Genomic DNA, 19,917 nt, shown 5'->3' with positions numbered 1-19,917 from the left:
TCCGCAGGCCCCCGCCCGCGGTCTCCCCGCAGGCCCCCGCCCGCGGTCTCCCCGCAGGCCCCCGCCCGCGGTTTCTGCTTCCCCGTCTCCTTCCCCCTCGCCTCACTCCTCCTCCTCGCACCCCCCCCACCCTCCACTTCCTCTGTCCACCACACCCTACCCTGCACCTCCTGGGCTCTACCTCATCTCTGCTTAAACTCCCCAGCTCCCCTCTCCCATCCAGCCCTGACTTTATTTACAATCTGGGAAGCTCAATAAAAAAAACATGAAAACTCCCCCCCATTTATTTTTCTCTGCTCATTTTCAACTCTTTCTCCAGGCGAACTGAATAATTGTCTCGCCACATAGGTTTTTTTTGGTGGGAAGTGTATCTTCTTTTTTTGGTGGGAGGTGTATAATTTTTTCTCATTATCTAGGATCTGAAAGTAAAATTTCCACCTCTCTCCAAAAAATTGGATTATTACATTTTCTTGCTCTAAGGAGGCTTCTATGTTCTTCCCCAATGCAAGGCAGATTAGAGGTCCTAATGGAAAATTCCAGAGAACTTGTGCCCATTGTCTTCAATCTGAAGATCGCCACCTTTATCCATTTTAACCACTCAAATGCAGCATTTTCATTATCCATAAAATGCTCATTTATCTTCAATTTGCCATCTTTTTGTTGTCCTTTGTTGAATATGACAAAAGTAATTTTTTGCCTTTAATGCAGCAGAAAGGATGAGCAAAATTGAAGATGTCTTGATTTTTTTCCCTATCCATTGGTAAAAATGTATTGGCTGGTCAAGGCATTTTCAATGTATGGAGTTCTGAGTAAATGCATCACTTTTGCTGCAAATCATTTGTAAAAAGTAGTACCTTGTATCAAAATTTCCCTAAGGCAGGAAGAGGATATCTTTCAATTTTAATTTATAGTATGATAACATATTTGTTTTTAAAACAAAGTCAGGGCTCTTAAGTCTGATTTATTAATTTTTTTTTTTTGCCCGGCCCCAATCTTTGCTCCTATGAAATTGCCATTTATGCCAGACTGCTGAGTAATGAAACTCCAGGAGTTGGTCTTTGTGCTGCTGTTCCCTTTAGAATTTAGTGCAGTTAATAATTTCCTTCCCTCATGGTTTTTGTCTGAAAAGATTGCCGCTTGTCCCTTTTCCCTTCAGGCCCATGTGCCATGACACTGCAATTCAGTTAAACTTTGGGAGGGTGCTCTCTTCCTTATCACGGTTAAACTTTGGGAGGGTGCTCTCTTCCTTATCATGGTTAAACTTTGGGAGGGGGCTCTCTTCCTTATCACGGTTACACTTTGGGAGGGGGCTCTTTTCCTTACCACGGTTAAACTTTGGGAGGGGGCTCTCTTCCTTATCACGGTTAAACTTTGGGAAGGGGCTCTCTTCCTCATCACGGTTAAACTTTGGGAGGGGGCTCTCTTCCTTATCATGGTTAAACTTTGGGAGGGGCTCTCTTCCTTATCACGGTTAAACTTTGGGAGGGGCTCTCTTCCTTATCACGGTTAAACTTTGGGAGGGGGCTCTCTTCCTTATCACGGTTACACTTTGGGAGGGGGCTCTTTTCCTTACCACGGTTAAACTTTGGGAGGGGGCTCTTTTCCTTACCACGGTTAAACTTTGGGAGGGGGGCTCTCTTCCTTATCACGGTTAAACTTTGGGAAGGGGCTCTCTTCCTCATCACGGTTAAACTTTGGGAGGGGGCTCTCTTCCTTATCATGGTTAAACTTTGGGAGGGGCTCTCTTCCTTATCACCGGTTAAACTTTGGAGGGGGCTCTCTTCCTTATCACGGTTAAACTTTGGGAGGGGGGCTCTCTTCCTTATCACGGTTACACTTTGGGAGGGGGCTCTTTTCCTTACCACGGTTAAACTTTGGGAGGGGGCTCTTTTCCTTATCACGGTTAAACTTTGGAGGGGGCTCTTTTCCTTATCACGGTTAAACTTTGGGAGGGGGCTCTCTTCCTTATCACGGTTAAACTTTGGGAGGGGCTCTCTTCCTTATCACGGTTAAACTTTGGGAGGGGCTCTCTTCCTTATCACAGAGATGGCACAAATTTTCCTTTTTTTAAAAGAAAGTTGGGTGCCATGAAATTAATAGGTGAAGCCCAAGTTCTATTTGTTTCTTTTTGCTCAAAATAGCTTGCATTTTAAAATGTTGCATTTCCAAATTGATACAAAAGGAATAGTTCAAATGACCTTTAAGGTTTTGTAATAAACAGGATTGTGTGACTGGTTCCAGTTATGGAAAGTATAAAGATAATTGAATCGTGCCAAATATGGTAATCCCAAATCTTAAGATGAAGCATCTTCTGCTTACTGTAGGAAAGAGTTACCAAGCTTTTTTGAGGTTTCCTGAATTCAGTCAAAAATGATTTTAAATTGTAATTTCACATCTTCCCCCCCCCCCCCCCCCCCCCCCCCCCCCCCGCCCCAACCAACCACCGTGTAGTTCAGCAGTAATGAAGTTGATATATGCCATTTATGACCTTGCAGTAGGCAGGCTGTGGTGGAACAATGCTTTTGCCTTTCAAGAAGGTAACATTCAGACAGTGGGGTGAAATTTAGTTCTGGTTCCACTGCTGAGTATATCTTGTTTGTGTTTCAGCTGCATTTTCCAATTCCTCACTTGGTTTTTCCTCATTTGGCCATTATTACAAATGTTCACATTTATGCCCAGATGCTGGAAAGAAGTACAGTATTCCCAACTACTCGGGTGTTTTTGCTGGAGGTAGAGTTGCATATTCAGGATAATTTTGAGTCTGATGCCAGAAATTGCATCATGATTGGTAAATTTAGCTTGTTGAAAGTATAATTTTGCTGTAACTAAAATTTGTGAAGTACTTTCATGCTTAGTGAACTTGGTTGAAGGCTGTGTGGTCTGTTACCGTATTGGGAAGAGTATCAGGTTTGGTGGATTCACAGAGAGACGAGTTTGGACACAGATCTTACAAGCACATGCAACTTTAATGAACACATGGGGGACAAACGGGTGAGCGTTAAACAGTACTTGATTACTATTTCCCTTCAGCAACGATATAGACAGATCTAGGTTGGACTCCGACAACTGTACTAACAGGGGTGTCACTCTCTGCAAGTATTGATCTATGGCTCAACTTCAGTATAGTGCACACCTTACCTGCAACATGGTGTGGAGTGGTGTCCGGGGCTTGAACCACGAGGCAGAGAGAGAGAATGTGCTGTGAGTTGGTGTAATTTACAGTTCTGATCTGGGCATCTAGCCAATAATGACCTTAGATGATTTTAAATTAGCCAACAGCAAGGTCTGCACTAATGGGTGGCCGGAGTCCAACCTTGATGTGACTTCTGAATAAGTTTCAGATAGGGAGGAGACATGACCACTTGCAATACACACATACAGACAGGCAGGGAGGTCGTGTTTCCACCACGCACAACATCTATTAACAGTAAAAGTGCGACAAGAATTCAGGAAGGGTGGCTTGATCACTCAAGTGAGCTAACAAAAATCTGTTTGTGGCTCTGTATTCATAAGCTGAATCATCTGTCAAACTGCAGTTGCATCAAGTAGGTGATTATTGGATCAAAAGGAAATAGAAAATTCAGGTTAATTGGGATCTGAAAGATTTTTGGTTGATCTTTCAACAGAACTTTGTGGATTGCCAGCTCTTTTTTTGTAGTACTGATCAGTTGACCTGGTGTTCTACAGATATGAGCCCAGTAATTAGTATGCTTTTCACAAATATTTCCATTTTTAAAATCTGATTCTGTTTGTTTATCTCAGTGTACTGGAGCAATCCTCTAAGACTCCAGAATAAAATAATTTAAGATTTCCATGGTAGTGACCTTTACTTAAATGGCAAGGCTTTAATTTTGCCATTCTGAAGTATTGAGATGGTAATCTTGGAAGGATGGCTATAAACTATTATTTTTATTGTGAAGCACATTTCAAATGTGTGCTTGAATATAATTTTGAGTTGAGGCTGGGTAGTTGCAGCTAAGGGTATTTTTTACAATGGAATTACAGATTGATTACAAGAGTCATGTTAATAACTTAAAACCAGTTTGTTTGTTTTTTGAAATGAGATAATGGAAGACTGGCCAAAGTTTGGTTTTAAGATGAGTACCTTTTTCTCAGAGCAAGATTTGTACTTTATTCAATGTGCAGTACCATGGTAACTGAATTAATTTGTCCCATCGTTAGTGAAGAGCATTTTTGAATGGATATTTTGGACCATAGATTAAAAATTTCCAAATCCATGCAAAATTACATAGCCTTTTCATTGCATCCTCCCTATACATGAACATGCCAACCAATAATCATGATGTCTTTTGATCATGCAGTTTATCTTTTCAATAGGTTTCCCTATGACAGAACATTGAGCCTATTTAGTCCACATTAGCTTATCTGTTCCATTCCTATATTTATTTCCCAGTAATCAATTCACTAAAATTCTTATCAATTCCCATTAAATCTTCTGCCATCCATGTACATTGGGGTAATTTTACAATAGCTAATTAACCTGCAGACCAGCAAATATTTTGGGATATTGGACAAATCAAGGTACTTGGACAAATCCATGTAGTCACAGAATATGCAAACTCCACAAAGCACCAAAAGTTAAGATCCAACACGAACTGATTTTGCTTCACCAGCGTCTCTAATGGCCCCATTGCCCAATTGCTTTTGGTTGGATTTGCTTCCTTTCTGGAATTTAAGAACTTAAGATAGAGAAATTAATATGGCTCAGCAGATCCTCAAGCCTGTGAAATCATGTTTCGCATGTCTTCCTGATTTTCCTATCAATGTCTGCCATGAATAGGCTCAAATGCCTTTTCATAGCCCTAGCGTTAGAAACTTCTTAAGATTTTGAGCCCTCTGAGCAAAGAACTTCATCCTTGTTTTGCTCTAAAAGGAAGATTATTTTATCCTGGGACTACACACCTTGTGATAATTCACCATCCTCCAGATGGAGGACAGTCTCTCATTATCTCTGCAATTTACACATTCTTTTGCTTAAATGAGATTCTCTTTTAATTTGATCATGATCAGATTTGCTCTGACTCCTTAAAAGACAACAGATACGAAGATTCCATCTGGTGAATTACTGGTTTTGCCCTCTGTTCAAGGCATTACTTTCAATCTGGATGGATCACCTAAGCATTAGGATTTGACTTTTTTGGTCTAACTTTTGATCCTCAGATGCAAAAAAAATCCAGAGATGTTACCTCAGTTTTGAATGCCTTTCCTCTTCTGCTTCCATCTTCATTTCCCATTGGTAAGAGCTCAAGAATGCAGTGCCACTAAATTGCTCAATCTGTTTTGCATCCTATCTTCACATGTGTCTTTCTTCAGTTTTTTAGGCATCCTTTTCAGTTTTGTTTTTCATGAATTCAACATCTTGCATTTTTGACCATTTCCTACAAAGCTACATCTTCCCTCACTGTCTCTATCCATTCCATTTCCCATTAGCAGAAAATATTTGCATGAGTAGTCCACTTCACCTTAAGCCTGCCTACTCGGAATTAAAATTTGTCATAAACTTGACACAACTCATTGTTTTGCGCCAGATTTAATCAAAATATTGTTATAAATTAAAAATAAGTGAAAGTGGGTAGTTGTGGTTCATTGTTCATTCAGGAATCTGATGGCAGGGCAGAAGAAGCTGTCCTTGTACAACCTGGGTGCTTGTCTTCGGGTTTCAGTATCTCTTTTTCGATGTGAGCAGAGCGAAGAGGCATGGCCTGGGAGGTGAGGGTCCTTGAGGAGAGAAGTAAAACACGAAAATCTGTAGACTATGGTTGAAGTAAAAAGACAATGCTGGAGATGCTCAGCAGGTCAAACAGTGTTCTTTATATAGCAAAGGTAAAAATACATAACCAATGTTTTGGGCTTGAGCCCTTCATCAAGGTATGGAAAAGTGTTGTCAGGCCTACAAACAAAAAATTAGGATGGAGGCATGATCGCAAAGGCAGGTGGAGGAGGGAGGGAACAAAGGTGAGCCAGGGGAGGAGGGGTGGCTAGGTGAATAGAGGGAAGGGGGAGGAGAGCTAGAAGGGGGAAGGGTGGAGAGGAGAGCAGGCTAGCAGAAACCAGAAAGTTGATGAGTGTCATCTGACTGGAGAGTGCCCAGATGGAAAAACAGGCATTATTCCTCCGATTTGTGGGTGGTTTTGGTGAGATAAAACATAAGGCCATGGACAGACGGGTGAGTATGGGAGTGTGGCACAGAACTGAAAAGGTTGGCTACTTTGAGGAGTCGATCACTGGTGTAGACGAAGTGAAGGTGCTTAATGATGTAATTTCCCAATCTGCGTCCAGTAGATGAGGTCACAAAGGGAGCACCAGATGCAGTAAATCAATCCTGTGGATATACAAGTAAGGCCTCTTTGGAGCCTCGGACTGTGATGAGGGAGGAGGTGTGGGTGCAAGTGTGGTACCTCCTGGGTTCACGGGAAGGTGCTGGGGGGGGGGGGATTGGTGGGGAAGGATGAGTGCATGAGGGATTCACAGAGAGAGCAATCTCTACTGGAGGAGGAGAGGGGAAGATGTCTGGTAGTGGGATCCTGTTGTCAGTGCTAGAAATTCCAGCAGATAATGTTGGTTGTGGAGGCTGGTGGGGAGATAGGTGGGTGTTGTGTCTGGGGGCAGAGGGGACCAGGGCAGATGAGTAGGAAATGGAGGAGATGCGGATGAGGCCTGAGTTCATGGAGGTGGAGGGAAAGCCACATTTGTGGAAGAAGGCAGACATTTTGGAAGATGTGGACTGGAAGACCTTATCTTGGGAACAGATGCGGCAGAGATGGAGAAATTAAGAGAACGGAATAGGATCTTTGCAGGGGATAGGGTGGGAGGAATTGTGGTCAAGGAAGTATAGCGGAGGAAGAGTTGAGGGGTCTTGCCTCTATAGGCTTGTAGCATGGATTGATCCACAAACAGGCAGGCGTAGTTGGGACGCATGCGGATACCCATTGGCTTCTCCTTTGATGTGGAGGGAGTGAGCCGAGTCAAAGGAGAAGTTGTTTAGAGTGAGGACAAGTTCTGCCAGGCGGAGAGGAGTGATGATAGAGGGTGACAAGTCAGGTCTCTGGTCTAGAAAGAGGTGAAGTGCTTTAAGACATTCTTTATGGGGAATAGAGGTGTAAAGGGATTGGATATCCATTGTGAAGATGAGGCGGTCCAGTTCAGAAAATCTGAAGTCATTGAACAGATGGAGGGCATGTAAGGTATCAGGATGTTGGTGGGAAGGGATTGGATCAGGGGAGAAAAGATAGTTAAGGTAAGATAAAACTAGTTTGGAGGGGCAAAAGCAAGCAGAAACGATGGGTCTACCGGATGGTTGGGTTTGTGTATCTTGGGTGGAAGGTAGAAGCAAGCAGTGCGAGGATGGGAGACGATGAGGTTGGCGGCTGTGGGAGCGAGGTTTCCAGAGGTGGAGGTTGGAAATTGTGTTGGCGTGTAACATATTTGTGTTAATCTTTAAAGATAAAATCTTTACTTATAAAATAGATATTTGTTAGTTTGTGGACTGGATTCACACATAGTCTCAGCACATTTCCAGATACAAAATTGCACTTTCAGTTTGGAGTCGTAGTGTCTGAAAAACCGAGCCATAATGGAACTGAAATGTTCTTAATTGAAACTCAAGAAATGTGAGAAAGTGGATCTTAAAAAGCATTTTTGTGAACATTCAGCATTATTGGTTTCAAAGCTCAAGTACCATTTGAACAACCTGTGTGGACTTTCTAGTCATAGCCACTTAAACAGAGATGAGGTCTATGTTTTTGTGGATGTGAAGTGACAAGTTGTGTTTTGGACAGAAATGAAACTATAATAATAGTGATGTCGTGTTGCACGATTTCAGAGAAACGTTATCTGCGAGAGATTCACTTTGAAACCAGTTGGAAGAAACCCTACCTCTTGTGAATACAGGATTCCTTTCTTTCTCTGTCAAGAGAAGTAAAATATGAAAAGGATCCTTTGAAAAGGGTCTGTGTTCTTATTAAAAGAAGGCATACCCAGTGGTATTTTAAAAGAAAATGACCACTCCGACTGCTCTTTTCAGAAAAGAGAGGCAGTCTCATTTGTGTCCAGAGGAATGGTCACGATTGATTAAGAAGTTTGAAGTCATCGTGATAAATACAGACTCTGTTACTCCTAAGGAAAATAGGAAGAAATCTGTGGAAAATCACTCCTTTCAAGGATTGAAGATTTTCATTCATTTGAAGGAACATTGTTTTGAAAATGGCTACAAAAGGAAATCGTGAATTTTAAAGAAGTCTGATGCTTCACTCTTGGGTCATAATTACCTCTGAAGTACAAATTTTAAAAAAACCTAAAGTTCAACGGGATGTTTGAAGAAGGGGGAAGAAGCTGGAGTTTAAAATAGACTTTTCCAGAATGAATGTCTAACTGTAATAGTCTCTCTCTCTCTCTCCCACACACACACACACACACACACACACACACACACACACACACACACGCGTAAGAAATGTTATTAATAGTTTAATTAAAGACTATTATTTTGAATTTGCCAGTGGTGAATTTTCCATTGCTCCTTTGTTAGTGTTGATAAGATTATATTAATTTGTTACAGAGACAATGGCTTGATGAGCTGTGGTAGGGTCCTGTGGAATCCTTGAGGATAGAGGATGCTTTCTTAGGCACTGCCTCTTGTAGATGTCCTTGACGGAGTGAAGACTGATCACATGATCAGTGCTGGGTGAATTCAAAACTTTTTTCCTGTTCTGTGCATTGGCAACCAATTAGAACGCTCTTCTTTTGACATTTGCAAGTTTTTGGTGATATACTATATCACAAACTCGTAATGAAGTATACCTGCTGGTGAGCCTTCTTCACGATTATGTCAACATGTGATTATCTATCAGCCCCAAACTTATATTCTTCTGTGCGAGTTCCTCGTAATCTTCCATTACCAAATCTCCAAAAACTTTAGTACCATCTTTGACCTATAACCCTATTTAGATTTTTTTCCACATTCCTGATGAAGAGCTCAGGTCCGAAATGATGATTGCCTTTTACTTTCTGTGGAAGCTGCACGGCCTGCTGGGTTTCTCTTACACTTTTGTGTTCTGTGCCATTCACTTTCTTTGTGCTTGATCTGTGAGTTGGTAAACAAACAACTTTGAGGGATTGTATCTTAGATTGAGTTGGTGTACAAATTACACATTTTGGCTACTCTGTGTATAAATGTTTTTTCATATCACTTCAGGAATGGTCCAATTTTCAGATTATTCCATCAGCCCTCAACTCTGATTTGTATTTTTTATTGCTGTTCTGTCCATTCCCTTTTGAATTAGCGGTTTGTACTTTTTAAATCTTCCTGGGAAGCCTGTCCTAATAGCAGACAAAGTTGGCTATGAGGAATTTAATCCCATTTAATGGTGTCTGATATGGCAACAGAAATATCCTTTTCTTAATATTTTATTTTGAGAATTTTCAATCAACATGCAGTCAAAATGAAGAATAATCAAAAAGAAAAACATCAATATTGTAGCCAACCGCTACAAATAAACACAAACACACAGTGTGGCAGGTTAAACTCACTCCTTTATTAGGGCTGGAAAGGCTGCTTTTATACATTTCAAGTTTTAGGTGATCTTCTCCACGGGAGCACAATTCTGCATTTCTATCTTTCAGTGGGGTAAACCTAGTCGAGAATCAGATTTCCAAGTAGCTGCTATATATTTCCTGGCCACTGCTAAAGCAATCTTAGTAAATTTTAATTGATATTTTGACAACCTCATTTTTGGGTCTTGCATCTTCTAAATTCCCCAATAAAAATAATTCAGGTACCTGAATTGAATTCCAGTAATTCTTTTCCAGACGATTACCCAAATCTTCCCAGAACGGCCTCACTTCAGGGCACAACCAGGTTGAATGCAAGGAAGTACCTATTTCTTGACCACATCAAAAACATTGGTCTGATATTTCCGATTTGAATTTGCATACCTTTTGTGGAATAAGTTATAGCTGATGCAAGAAGTTATGTTGCACCAGCCGATACCTTACATTAATCATGTTAATCATGTTGTTCTGACGCAAGTCAGACCAGCAAAATGGATCAATTTCGATACCCAAATCTGATTTCTCACCTTTTGTCTTCATTTATCAAGCCTTTGCTTAAGGGTTCCCACCTGAAATAGGAATACATTTTTGAAATAAATTTTTTGTGTTCCTCTTTTGAAAGAGTCTCTATTTCACTCGACTGTGGTAAGGTTAGTGCTGGACCTAATTAATGTGTCCCTTAGATAAGATCTTAACTGAAGATAGCAGAAAAAAGATGAACTTAAAAACTCCATATTTATTCCTAATTTGCTCAAATGCCATAAATCGTCCCTGTTCATAACAATCCACAATACACTTGATCCCTCACCTTCTTTCTCCATTAATTTTATTCCATATTGTAATTGTGTGCTTTAATAGGTGGGGAGGGGGGCTTCTTTAGGGCCAGATGATGATTTAGAATTCCATTTATGTATAACTTTTTCTGCTATCCTCTCACCAACCTTGTGCAACTTCAATTTTACCTATGAAGACTTGTCTCCTCTGTCAAAGAGGGAGGTGACAAACTTCAGTTGGGTTGCCCAAAAATATTTTTTGAAATTCATGAGCGTTATTCCTCCCAATTCATAATTCCAAGTTAATTTATCATAGTGTCTCTGGAAGACAAAAACTTCCTGATGCATTTATTAAGGTTGGGAAAGAATCTCAAAGGTATAGGAACAGGAAACCTTTGGGGGAAAAAAAAAGTTGCACTCTCGGCAGCACATACATTTTAATACAGTTGACCCTTCCAAATAAAGTTATCGAGAGGGTCACTCATTTATTAAGATCATCCTCAATTTTCCAAAGCAAGGGAAAATAATTCAACTTGTATAAACTGCTGATTGTTATCTACCTTGATACCTAAATATTTAATCCCATTGAGCACTTAAATTGAGAATTTCTCCTAATTTGTTCATAATTCCCACCTGTAAGTGGCATAACTTTGCTCTTGTCCCAATTGACTTTATAACCTGATATAATCTCCAAATCTTCCAACTTAGACACAATTTTTGTAATGAGGTAACTGGTGCTGTCAGATATATCAGAACACCATTAGAAAATAAATTGATTTTATGTTCTTGCTGATTGACCCTGAAACCCTTTCCGTCTGGATTGAGAAGGATGAATTCTGCTAACAGTTCAATAGCATGGAGGAAAAGAGCTGGAGATAATGGACAACCTTGTCTGCTAAATCTGGACAGTGTACTAATTTTGGACTAACTGGTTTATAATTTGGTTTCTTCTCTCATTTTAAGTAGTGAAGTGATGTGGCTGTTTTCCAAAATGACAAAATTCCAATTTGGAATTTGAGAGATAAAGAGTATAGCACCTGCATTGTTACTGATATGGATTGATCCAAGGTGCTTTTGTGTGTTTTGGATTTGGACGTGCTTGACAATTGGTGAGTAGGTACATTGGCAACTGTTGGCCAGTTGATTTATGTGTGAACATTGTATTCTGGACTTGCATATCTATGGACTATAGCATTATACCTGGTATGAGGAAGTTGGATATTTTTTGTCTTGACTTTGTTCTGCCCTTGGACTTGCTTTTTGAGACTAGGTGTATTCACTTAGTTGCCAAGTGAGGAGTCGGATAGACAGTGAAATTGGCATTATCTGGAATTCAATCAACCGGAAACGCAAAATAACTGGCAAAAGGATCGAAGAAATAAATAAATAGATGTGGAATAAATAAGACTGGGCGGATGGTCCCCATGGGGATATGCTGAGACTTTGTTGGACATGCATAGGTTTGTCCTGCTGTACTAGCAATGCCCCTCAATGTGCCCGCATTCTTTTTGCTGTTGTCACTGGTCTGGAGGTGAGCCAAGGACATGACATTAACGGAGGTGAGCTGGGTTATCAGGATGAGAAAGGTGCACTGAGGGCCTGACAGGAACATTTGCGTGGAGGCGAGTGTGGTTTGTCAGCGAGAGGAAGGTGGTAAAGTTTCAATAACGTGGTGTTGGGATGAAATGACAGCGCGCAGGATGAAGAGCTGGCCAATTCCGTGGGGGCAACTCTCCCAAGGTGCCTCCCTACCTAGTAAGAGTCTTGATCTTTATTAGTACAGTATCTGGTATATTAGTAAGGCTTTACCTGTAAACTTGGGAGAGGGATATTAATTATGACGGCACAACATTAGCCCTTTTTTCCACTGGTATCTCAGTTAATTGGCCATTCAGATAGGAAGCTGTTTGTACTGTTTCCACTCGGCCACCTTTAACCGGGACATTGCTTTTCCATTGAACACAAGTCATTCCTGGGGATCAGAGTGTCTACCTTCGAATGAAATGGATGGAAGTTGTCCTTTTTCCTCTGGTTTAATCAGCATCTGGTATCAGCTGACGCCGGGGTTACGAGGCCGTTAATCCCCAGCGTGTGTTGACGTCCTTTGACGCTGCAGTGCTGATTGTTTTCCTTTTCTGCTGGACCCTTAACCAGTTAATTTCCCGTAAATTCCTAGGACAAGGTGCCAATGGAAAAGAGGCTACTATTACTGCGTCAGCTACTGGGGTCAAATTTAAATTTTGTAAGTTACAGGAATTACCTGATTAAAGTGTATTTTACATAATTAAAGACTTTATATTCTTAACTTTCTCTTTTTCTTTCTGTTCCAATATTTTGTATTTTCTTCATCTTGGGATGGTGGGGGAAGGGGTTGTTGGGGTATTATCAACATGTATCTGATGCAATATTATATTTATATTCTGAAATTTATTAAAAAAAAACTCAAAAGTCTACACTCTGTCTTTTAAATAATGGGTTCTCAATGCAGGTGTATTTGGCATTAGAAAAGTGAGTTTCAGTCAAATGGATATTCGCTTATCGAACATCCGTGATCCCCATAGTGGGTGCCAGATAATGGGGTTTCTACTATACAGGTACACGATCCTTTATCCGGAACCCTTGGGGGACAGTGTGTTCCGAATTTTGGATTTTTCTGGATTTTGGAAAGCCCACCCGAATTGTACTGCCATATCTACCCCCACCCCCTTCCAGTCGCGCTGCCGGCGTCTCGCCCGCCCGAGTCGCGCTGCCGGCGTCTCGCCCGCCCGAGTCGCGCTGCCGGCGTCTCGCCCGCCCGAGTCGCGCTGCCGGCGTCTCGCCCGCCCGAGTCGCGCTGCCGGCGTCTCGCCCGCCCGAGTCGCGCTGCCGGCGTCTCGCCCGCCCGAGTCGCGCTGCCGGCGTCTCGCCCGCCCGAGTCGCGCTGCCGGCGTCTCGCCCGCCCGAGTCGCGCTGCCGGCGTCTCGCCCGCCCGAGTCGCGCTGCCGGCGTCTCGCCCGCCCGAGTCGCGCTGCCGGCGTCTCGCCCGCCCGAGTCGCGCTGCCGGCGTCTCGCCCGCCCGAGTCGCGCTGCCGGCGTCTCGCCCGCCCGAGTCGCGCTGCCGGCGTCTCGCCCGCCCGAGTCGCGCTGCCGGCGTCTCGCCCGCCCGAGTCGCGCTGCCGGCGTCTCGCCCGCCCGAGTCGCGCTGCCGGCGTCTCGCCCGCCCGAGTCGCGCTGCCGGCGTCTCGCCCGCCCGAGTCGCGCTGCCGGCGTCTCGCCCGCCCGAGTCGCGCTGCCGGCGTCTCGCCCGCCCGAGTCGCGCTGCCGGCGTCTCGCCCGCCCGAGTCGCGCTGCCGGCGTCTCGCCCGCCCGAGTCGCGCTGCCGGCGTCTCGCCCGCCCGAGTCGCGCTGCCGGCGTCTCGCCCGCCCGAGTCGCGCTGCCGGCGTCTCGCCCGCCCGAGTCGCGCTGCCGGCGTCTCGCCCGCCCGAGTCGCGCTGCCGGCGTCTCGCCCGCCCGAGTCGCGCTGCCGGCGTCTCGCCCGCCCGAGTCGCGCTGCCGGCGTCTCGCCCGCCCGAGTCGCGCTGCCGGCGTCTCGCCCGCCCGAGTCGCGCTGCCGGCGTCTCGCCCGCCCGAGTCGCGCTGCCGGCGTCTCGCCCGCCCGAGTCGCGCTGCCGGCGTCTCGCCCGCCCGAGTCGCGCTGCCGGCGTCTCGCCCGCCCGAGTCGCCCCCTTGCCCACCCCACCCCCCGATGTTGAGGGCTTAGAGCTTGTGAGTAGAAAGAAAGAGGTTGAAAACAACTGCTTTAATCGTACCGAATTAACTTGTTTTGTACCTGGTTTCATAACTCCAAAGGAAATGGGCAATGACAATTTTTCTCAAGCAAAATATTTCAAAATAATTGGGTCTAGAGCAGTAGTTCTCAACCTTCCCTTCCCACTCACATCCCACCTTAAGCAATCCCTTATTAATATGGCATAGGGATTGCTTAGATGGAATGTGAGTTTAGAGGGGTAGTTTGAAAATCACTGGTCTAGAGCAAACTGCTCAGATTACAATGCCCTGCCTATTAGCATAATATTCCATCTAATGTATGTCTTAAAAAAAATTGCTTTTTTCAATTAGGATAACCTTATTTTGAAATATCTACAAACCTATCCACTCCCACAACTACCTCAACTACACACCTTGTCCCTTGAAAGAATTCTGTTCCTTTCTCTCAATTCTTCTATCTCTGTCTCATATGGTCCCAAGCTGAGGTCTTCCATTCTAGATCGTCTGAGATGCCCTCCTTCTTCTTCAAAAAAAATGGCTTCCCCTTTACCACAAGCAACTCAGCCCTCATCTGTATTTCCTCCATTTTCTGCACATACCCCTGGTCCCCTCTGCTCCAAGATGCAACAAGAACAGGATGCCCCTTGTCCTCATTTACCATCCCACCACCCTACACATTCAACACATAATCTTCAGCAATTTGTCACCTACAACATGATTACACCATCAGACACATCTTCCCCTCTCTGCCTTCTGTAGGAACTGCTCCCTCCGTGACACCCTCATCCACTTATCCTTTCCCACTAATTGCCTCTTTGGCCTCTTCCCCTGTGAGCTCAGGAAGGCCCCAAACAGTCCTTCCAAGTTAAGCAACACTTCCATTGTGAATCTGTGAGAGTCATCTAATGGTGCTCCTGTTTTGGACTTCTCTACGTCAGACTGCAGACTGGGAGATCACTTCGCTGAGCACTTTGGCTTTGACTCCATCAATGACTGAGATCTTCCAGTGGCCAACCATTTCATTTCTGTGGTCCACTCCTGTGCCAACATGTCTATCCATGAAAGGCCACTGTTAATTGGAGGAGCAACACCTAATATTCTATCTGGTCTTTGGCTTGGCTTTGCGGACGAAGATTTATGCAGGGGGTAAAAGTCCACGTCAGCTGCAGGCTCGTTTGTGGCTGACAAGTCCGATGCGGGACAGGCAGACACGGTTGCAGCGGCTGCAGGGGAAAATTGGTTGGTTGGGGTTGGGTGTTGGGTTTTAACATTAATATCGCCTTCTCTGGTTTCTGCTAGATGACTTCCTATTTTCCCTCTCTTTCCTATTTCCTATTCCTTGGGCTCCTTTCTTCCAGCTCTACTTTCCATTTCCCCCCCACCCCTGCCAAATTTTCTCAAGCTCTCTCTCCATTATCCACCTATTACCTCTTGCCTGTGGGCCTCTGCCCCTCCCCTTTCCCCTCACCATTTTATTCAGTTGCCTGTCTACATTTTGCTCATACCTTGATGAAGGGCTTAAGCTATTGGTTGTGTATCTTTATCTTTGCTATAATCTTTATCTTTGGGTGGCACAATTGGTTTAGCGGTCAGCACGACACGATTACAACACCAACAATTAGGACTGGGATTTGAATCTTGCACTGTCAGTGGGAGAATTTGTACGTTTTCCCCATGTCATCATGGGTTTTTTTTCTGGGGGTTCTGGTTAGGAACTAAACCCGCAGGAATGGAAAATTCACCATGTACAATGGTATCTTCAAAACAATAATTTTTATTAATAACTATTAATAGTATAACATAACTCTAAATTTACTTAACCCCACTATGCACAAATGTGTGTTGCAAAACCAGAACCATTACTGTTTCAGGTTAATTCTGAAGAGATGATTTTAAACTTCAGTCTCAGAAAGCTTTTGTTTTGAAACTCAGTCATTAATTGCTGTTCAAAAGCAATTATAGAGTAGGTGTGAGGCATCCGACTTCTCAAGGCTCATGAATTTCTGGGAGCATTGTTTTCAGAGAATTCTTTCCACATAGGAATGATTTTCCCCCTCTTGCATAGAGGTTACAGTGGTTGTTTTTCTTCCATGATGATTTCACAAACCCAGGCAAGGGTTGAATGAAGTAACAATTGAAAAATGGTTGTTTCAGATGCATTAGTTTTACTTAATCAAAAATGACCATTTGAACGGAGACAAAAAGAGACAGTCGGAAGTGGCTATTTTCTTCAACACCACTTTTTGTGTCCCTCCTCCTCCTCTTCATAAGGAGAACACAAGCAGCCTTTCGGTGTCCTTCCTCCCCATCATAAGGAGAACACAAGCAGCCTTTTGGTATTGCGTTTCAATCCTGTCTTACCTACAGGATGGCCAGGTGTTTTCTGGCTTCAGCTTGAAATTAGTTCCTTTACATTCAAATTTGCATTCTGTCTTAGAGTGTCTACCACATGATGTGACATCATTCCTGTCTTTGAAGTTTATTTCAAGGGTACTTCACATTCACATGCTAAAAACTTGTGGCTTCATCTCTTCCAAAAGTTTGAGTGGATCTGACTCAGAATTGTCCAGTAGTCCATTTACCGGCCAGCAGAATGGCTTTGTGTATAAGCAGGATATTTCTGAGCAAACACCTATTATTTTGAGTTTTCAATGGAGAACAGTCAAGACTTTTATGACTGCAGTTTTGAATGACTTTTTAGGCTTCCAGCAGAACAATGACTAAGCAGTCTTTTGGCCTTCCAAATGGTTTCTTTGAGTGTAATTGTGTGACCCTGTGTCCAAACCAACAAAATTACTCGACTAAAAATATATACAGGTGTACTCCATAACTAAAGATTAATATTAACAATTTTGTCTCACCTCCCACTGTTCAAAACATAGCGGGGGTTGTAGGTTGATTGGGTGTAATTGGGCAGCATGGGTAGGCCGAAATGGCTTGTTATATGTCTAAATTTACTTTTTAAAAAAAAAATTTAAAGTACTCTGTTTGACCTGATGGGTTACCAGCATTGTTTTTACTTAATCACAACATGTGCAGACTTTCGTGTTTTACTCCTGTCTTTATAATATATCCAAAGTGTTTCTAATCCACAAGTTCTAAGTTGTAGTTGAAGCTGGATAAATCGACATAACACAGTTCCACTAGTGCACCATGGTTACACTGTGGCTCTGTATGCCTTTGCCAAAGGTACTTCTGCAGCAAACCTCTCCCATCAGCTAACAACAATGCAGCAGTTGGCAAAAGCACCATCACCTTTGGGTTCTGTACCAGCTTGACTTGGAATTTCATCCATATCCTTTTTGTTTTTGCTAAGCTATCTCTTAAAATGCTTCCACCACTGAGAATGCCATCTATAAACTGCAGTGGTTCAGAGCCACTCAGCTCTGTCCTTTGCAATTGAGATGGTTGGATTCAGTGATGCCTACACACTCTGAATGTATTTCATCGAAGTACAGTACTATATTAGTAATAACCTATTAAAGTCTATAGTATGACTTGACAGTAAGAGTTTTTATAATAATATAAAGTGCAAAAGGGTAGTTAAAGTGTAAATTAGTCCTTTAGAAGATGAGCAGAAGGAATTGATATTGCTTAACAAAGAAATGGCTGAGGATTTGAATTTCTATTTTGTCAATCTTCACTGTGGAGGACACATCAAACATGCCAAAGACACACATGATGGAGATGAGGACCTGGATGCAATAGCTATCACTAAAGAGGTAGCATTCAGAAAATTTGAGGGTCTAAAGATAGATAAGTCCCTAGATCCTGATGGAATGCATCCCAGAGTACTGAAAGAAATGGCAGAAGGTATAATCGAGGCTTTGATAATAATTCTCTGGTCTCTGGGCAGCTCCCAGTCGATTGGAAGATGGCGAATGTCACGGCACTATTCATAAAAGGATGTAGGCAAAAGACCGGGAACCAAAGACCAGTTAGTTTAACACCTGTAATTGGGGAAAATGCTTGAAGCTATCATCAAGGAAAAAAAATAGCAAGGCATCTGGAGCGAAATGGATCTATCAGGCAGATGCAATGTGGATTTAGGAAAGGCAGGTCCTGTTTGACAAGTTTACTGGAGTGTTTTAACATAACAACAATTACAGCACAGAAACAGGCCATTAGGCCCTTCTAGTCCGCACCGAACCAAACACTCCTCTCTAGTCCCACCTAACTGCACAATGACCATAACCCTCCACCTTCTTCTCATCCATATACCTGTCCAGCTTTTTCTTAAATAATAAAATTGACTCTGCCGCCACTATTTCTCCCGGAAGCTCGTTCCACACCGCTACCACTCTCTGAGTAAAGAAGTTCCCCCTCATGTTACCTCTAAACCTCTGCCCCTTAACTCTTAACTCATGTCCTCTTGTTTCAATCTCTCCTACTCTTAACGGAAATAGTCTATCCACATCCACTCTGTCTATCCCTTTCATAATCTTAAATACCTCTATCAAATCCCCTCTCAACCTTCTACGCTCCAAAGAATAAAGACCTAATCTGCCCAATCTCTCCCTGTACTCTAGATGCTTAAACCCAGGTAATATTCTGGTAAATCTTCTCTGTACTCTCTCCACTCTGTTTATATCCTTCCTATAATTAGGCGACCAGAACTGCACACAGAACTCTAAATTAGGCCGCACCAACGCCTTATACAATCTCAACATCACTTCCCAACTCCTATATTCCATTTGAGGATGTAACAAGTGCAGTAGTTAGAGGGGAGCAGATGGACGCTGTTTACCTGGATTTCCAGAAAGCATTCAATAAGGTGCTGCATAAAAGACTGGGACAGAAGTTAAACATGCGTAGAGTTGGGTGTGATGTATTAGCATGGGTAAAAAATTACTTAATCAATAGAAAGCAGAGAGTTGGGATAGAGGGATGTTTTTGTGGTTGGCAATAGGTGGTGAGTGGTGTGTAGCAGGGATTGGTGCTGAGCCTGCAACTAACTGGTCACGATATACACAAAGTATCTGGGAGAAGGGTCAGAGTGTAGTGTATCTAATATGTTTCTGACACATAACTGAGGGTTATTTCTGTCGGCAATTATTACACCTATCTTCCAGAGTGGCCGTTCACACTGGAACGACCAAAAACGCAAAAAATTTGGATCTCACTGCCCCTTTTCGCGAAATACCTGGGTATTTTCTGTTGATGTCTACTGTGACATATGACATACAGCGTCACGCATCATCAATAATGTCCCATTAGCCCGTTGCTGCCGAATCCCTGCAGTTGTGTTTAGACTGCAGGCGTTCTGTGAAATTCTCTAGGGGTCTAGGAAGAAAAATATCAGAACAATATTTTACCTCTATGACCTTTACACCAATTGCGTTCTGGAATTTTGAGAACAATTTTATGGAATGCAGCAGATGTGCGTATTTATATTTTAAAAAACCATGCAAGCTTGTTGATGACTCTAAATTGAACACAATAACTTGGCAGATACGGAGAGTCCGGAGAGATGTATGTAAGCTAAGTGAATGGGAAAAGGTCTGGCAGATGGAGTACAATGTTGGTAAATATGAGGTTATTCATTTTGGAAGGAAAAATGGAAGAGCAGTATTATTTAAATGGCTGCGCAGAAGGACTCGAGAGTGCTTGTGCATGAATCAGAAAAGGTTGGTTTGCAGGTGCAGCAAGTTATCAAGAAGGCAAATGGAATGTTGGCTTTCATGGCTAGAGGGATTGAATTTATGAGCGGGGAGGTTATGCTGCAACTGTGCAAGGCACCGGTGAGATTGCATCTGGATTACTGTATGCAGTTCCAGCTTCCTTACTTGAGGAAGGATGCACTGGCTTTGGAGACAGGGTAGAGTT

General features: G+C 43.1%; 1 protein-coding gene across 3 annotated transcripts in view; it reads left to right on the top strand.

Annotated features, from left to right (window-relative positions):
- LOC138742690 (profilin-2-like) overlaps nt 1–19,917 on the top strand; it is a 54,199-nt gene that overhangs the window by 1,307 nt on the left and 32,975 nt on the right. The window contains exon 1 of one of the 3 annotated variants that reach the window (XM_069897429.1): nt 2,502–2,537. The exons of the other annotated variants lie outside the window; for them this stretch is intronic. Within the exon in view, the coding sequence (XP_069753530.1) occupies nt 2,517–2,537 (21 nt within the window). The 5' untranslated portion in view covers nt 2,502–2,516. Of the gene's footprint in view, nt 1–2,501; nt 2,538–19,917 lie in introns of those variants that run through there. 3 annotated transcript variants of the gene reach the window in all.

This window comes from Narcine bancroftii, chromosome 9 (genome assembly GCF_036971445.1).
Source record: "Narcine bancroftii isolate sNarBan1 chromosome 9, sNarBan1.hap1, whole genome shotgun sequence".
Classification (NCBI taxonomy): Eukaryota; Metazoa; Chordata; class Chondrichthyes; order Torpediniformes; family Narcinidae; genus Narcine; species Narcine bancroftii.
Note: the sequence above shows the minus strand (reverse complement) of the source record. Positions and strands in the feature narration are given on the sequence as shown.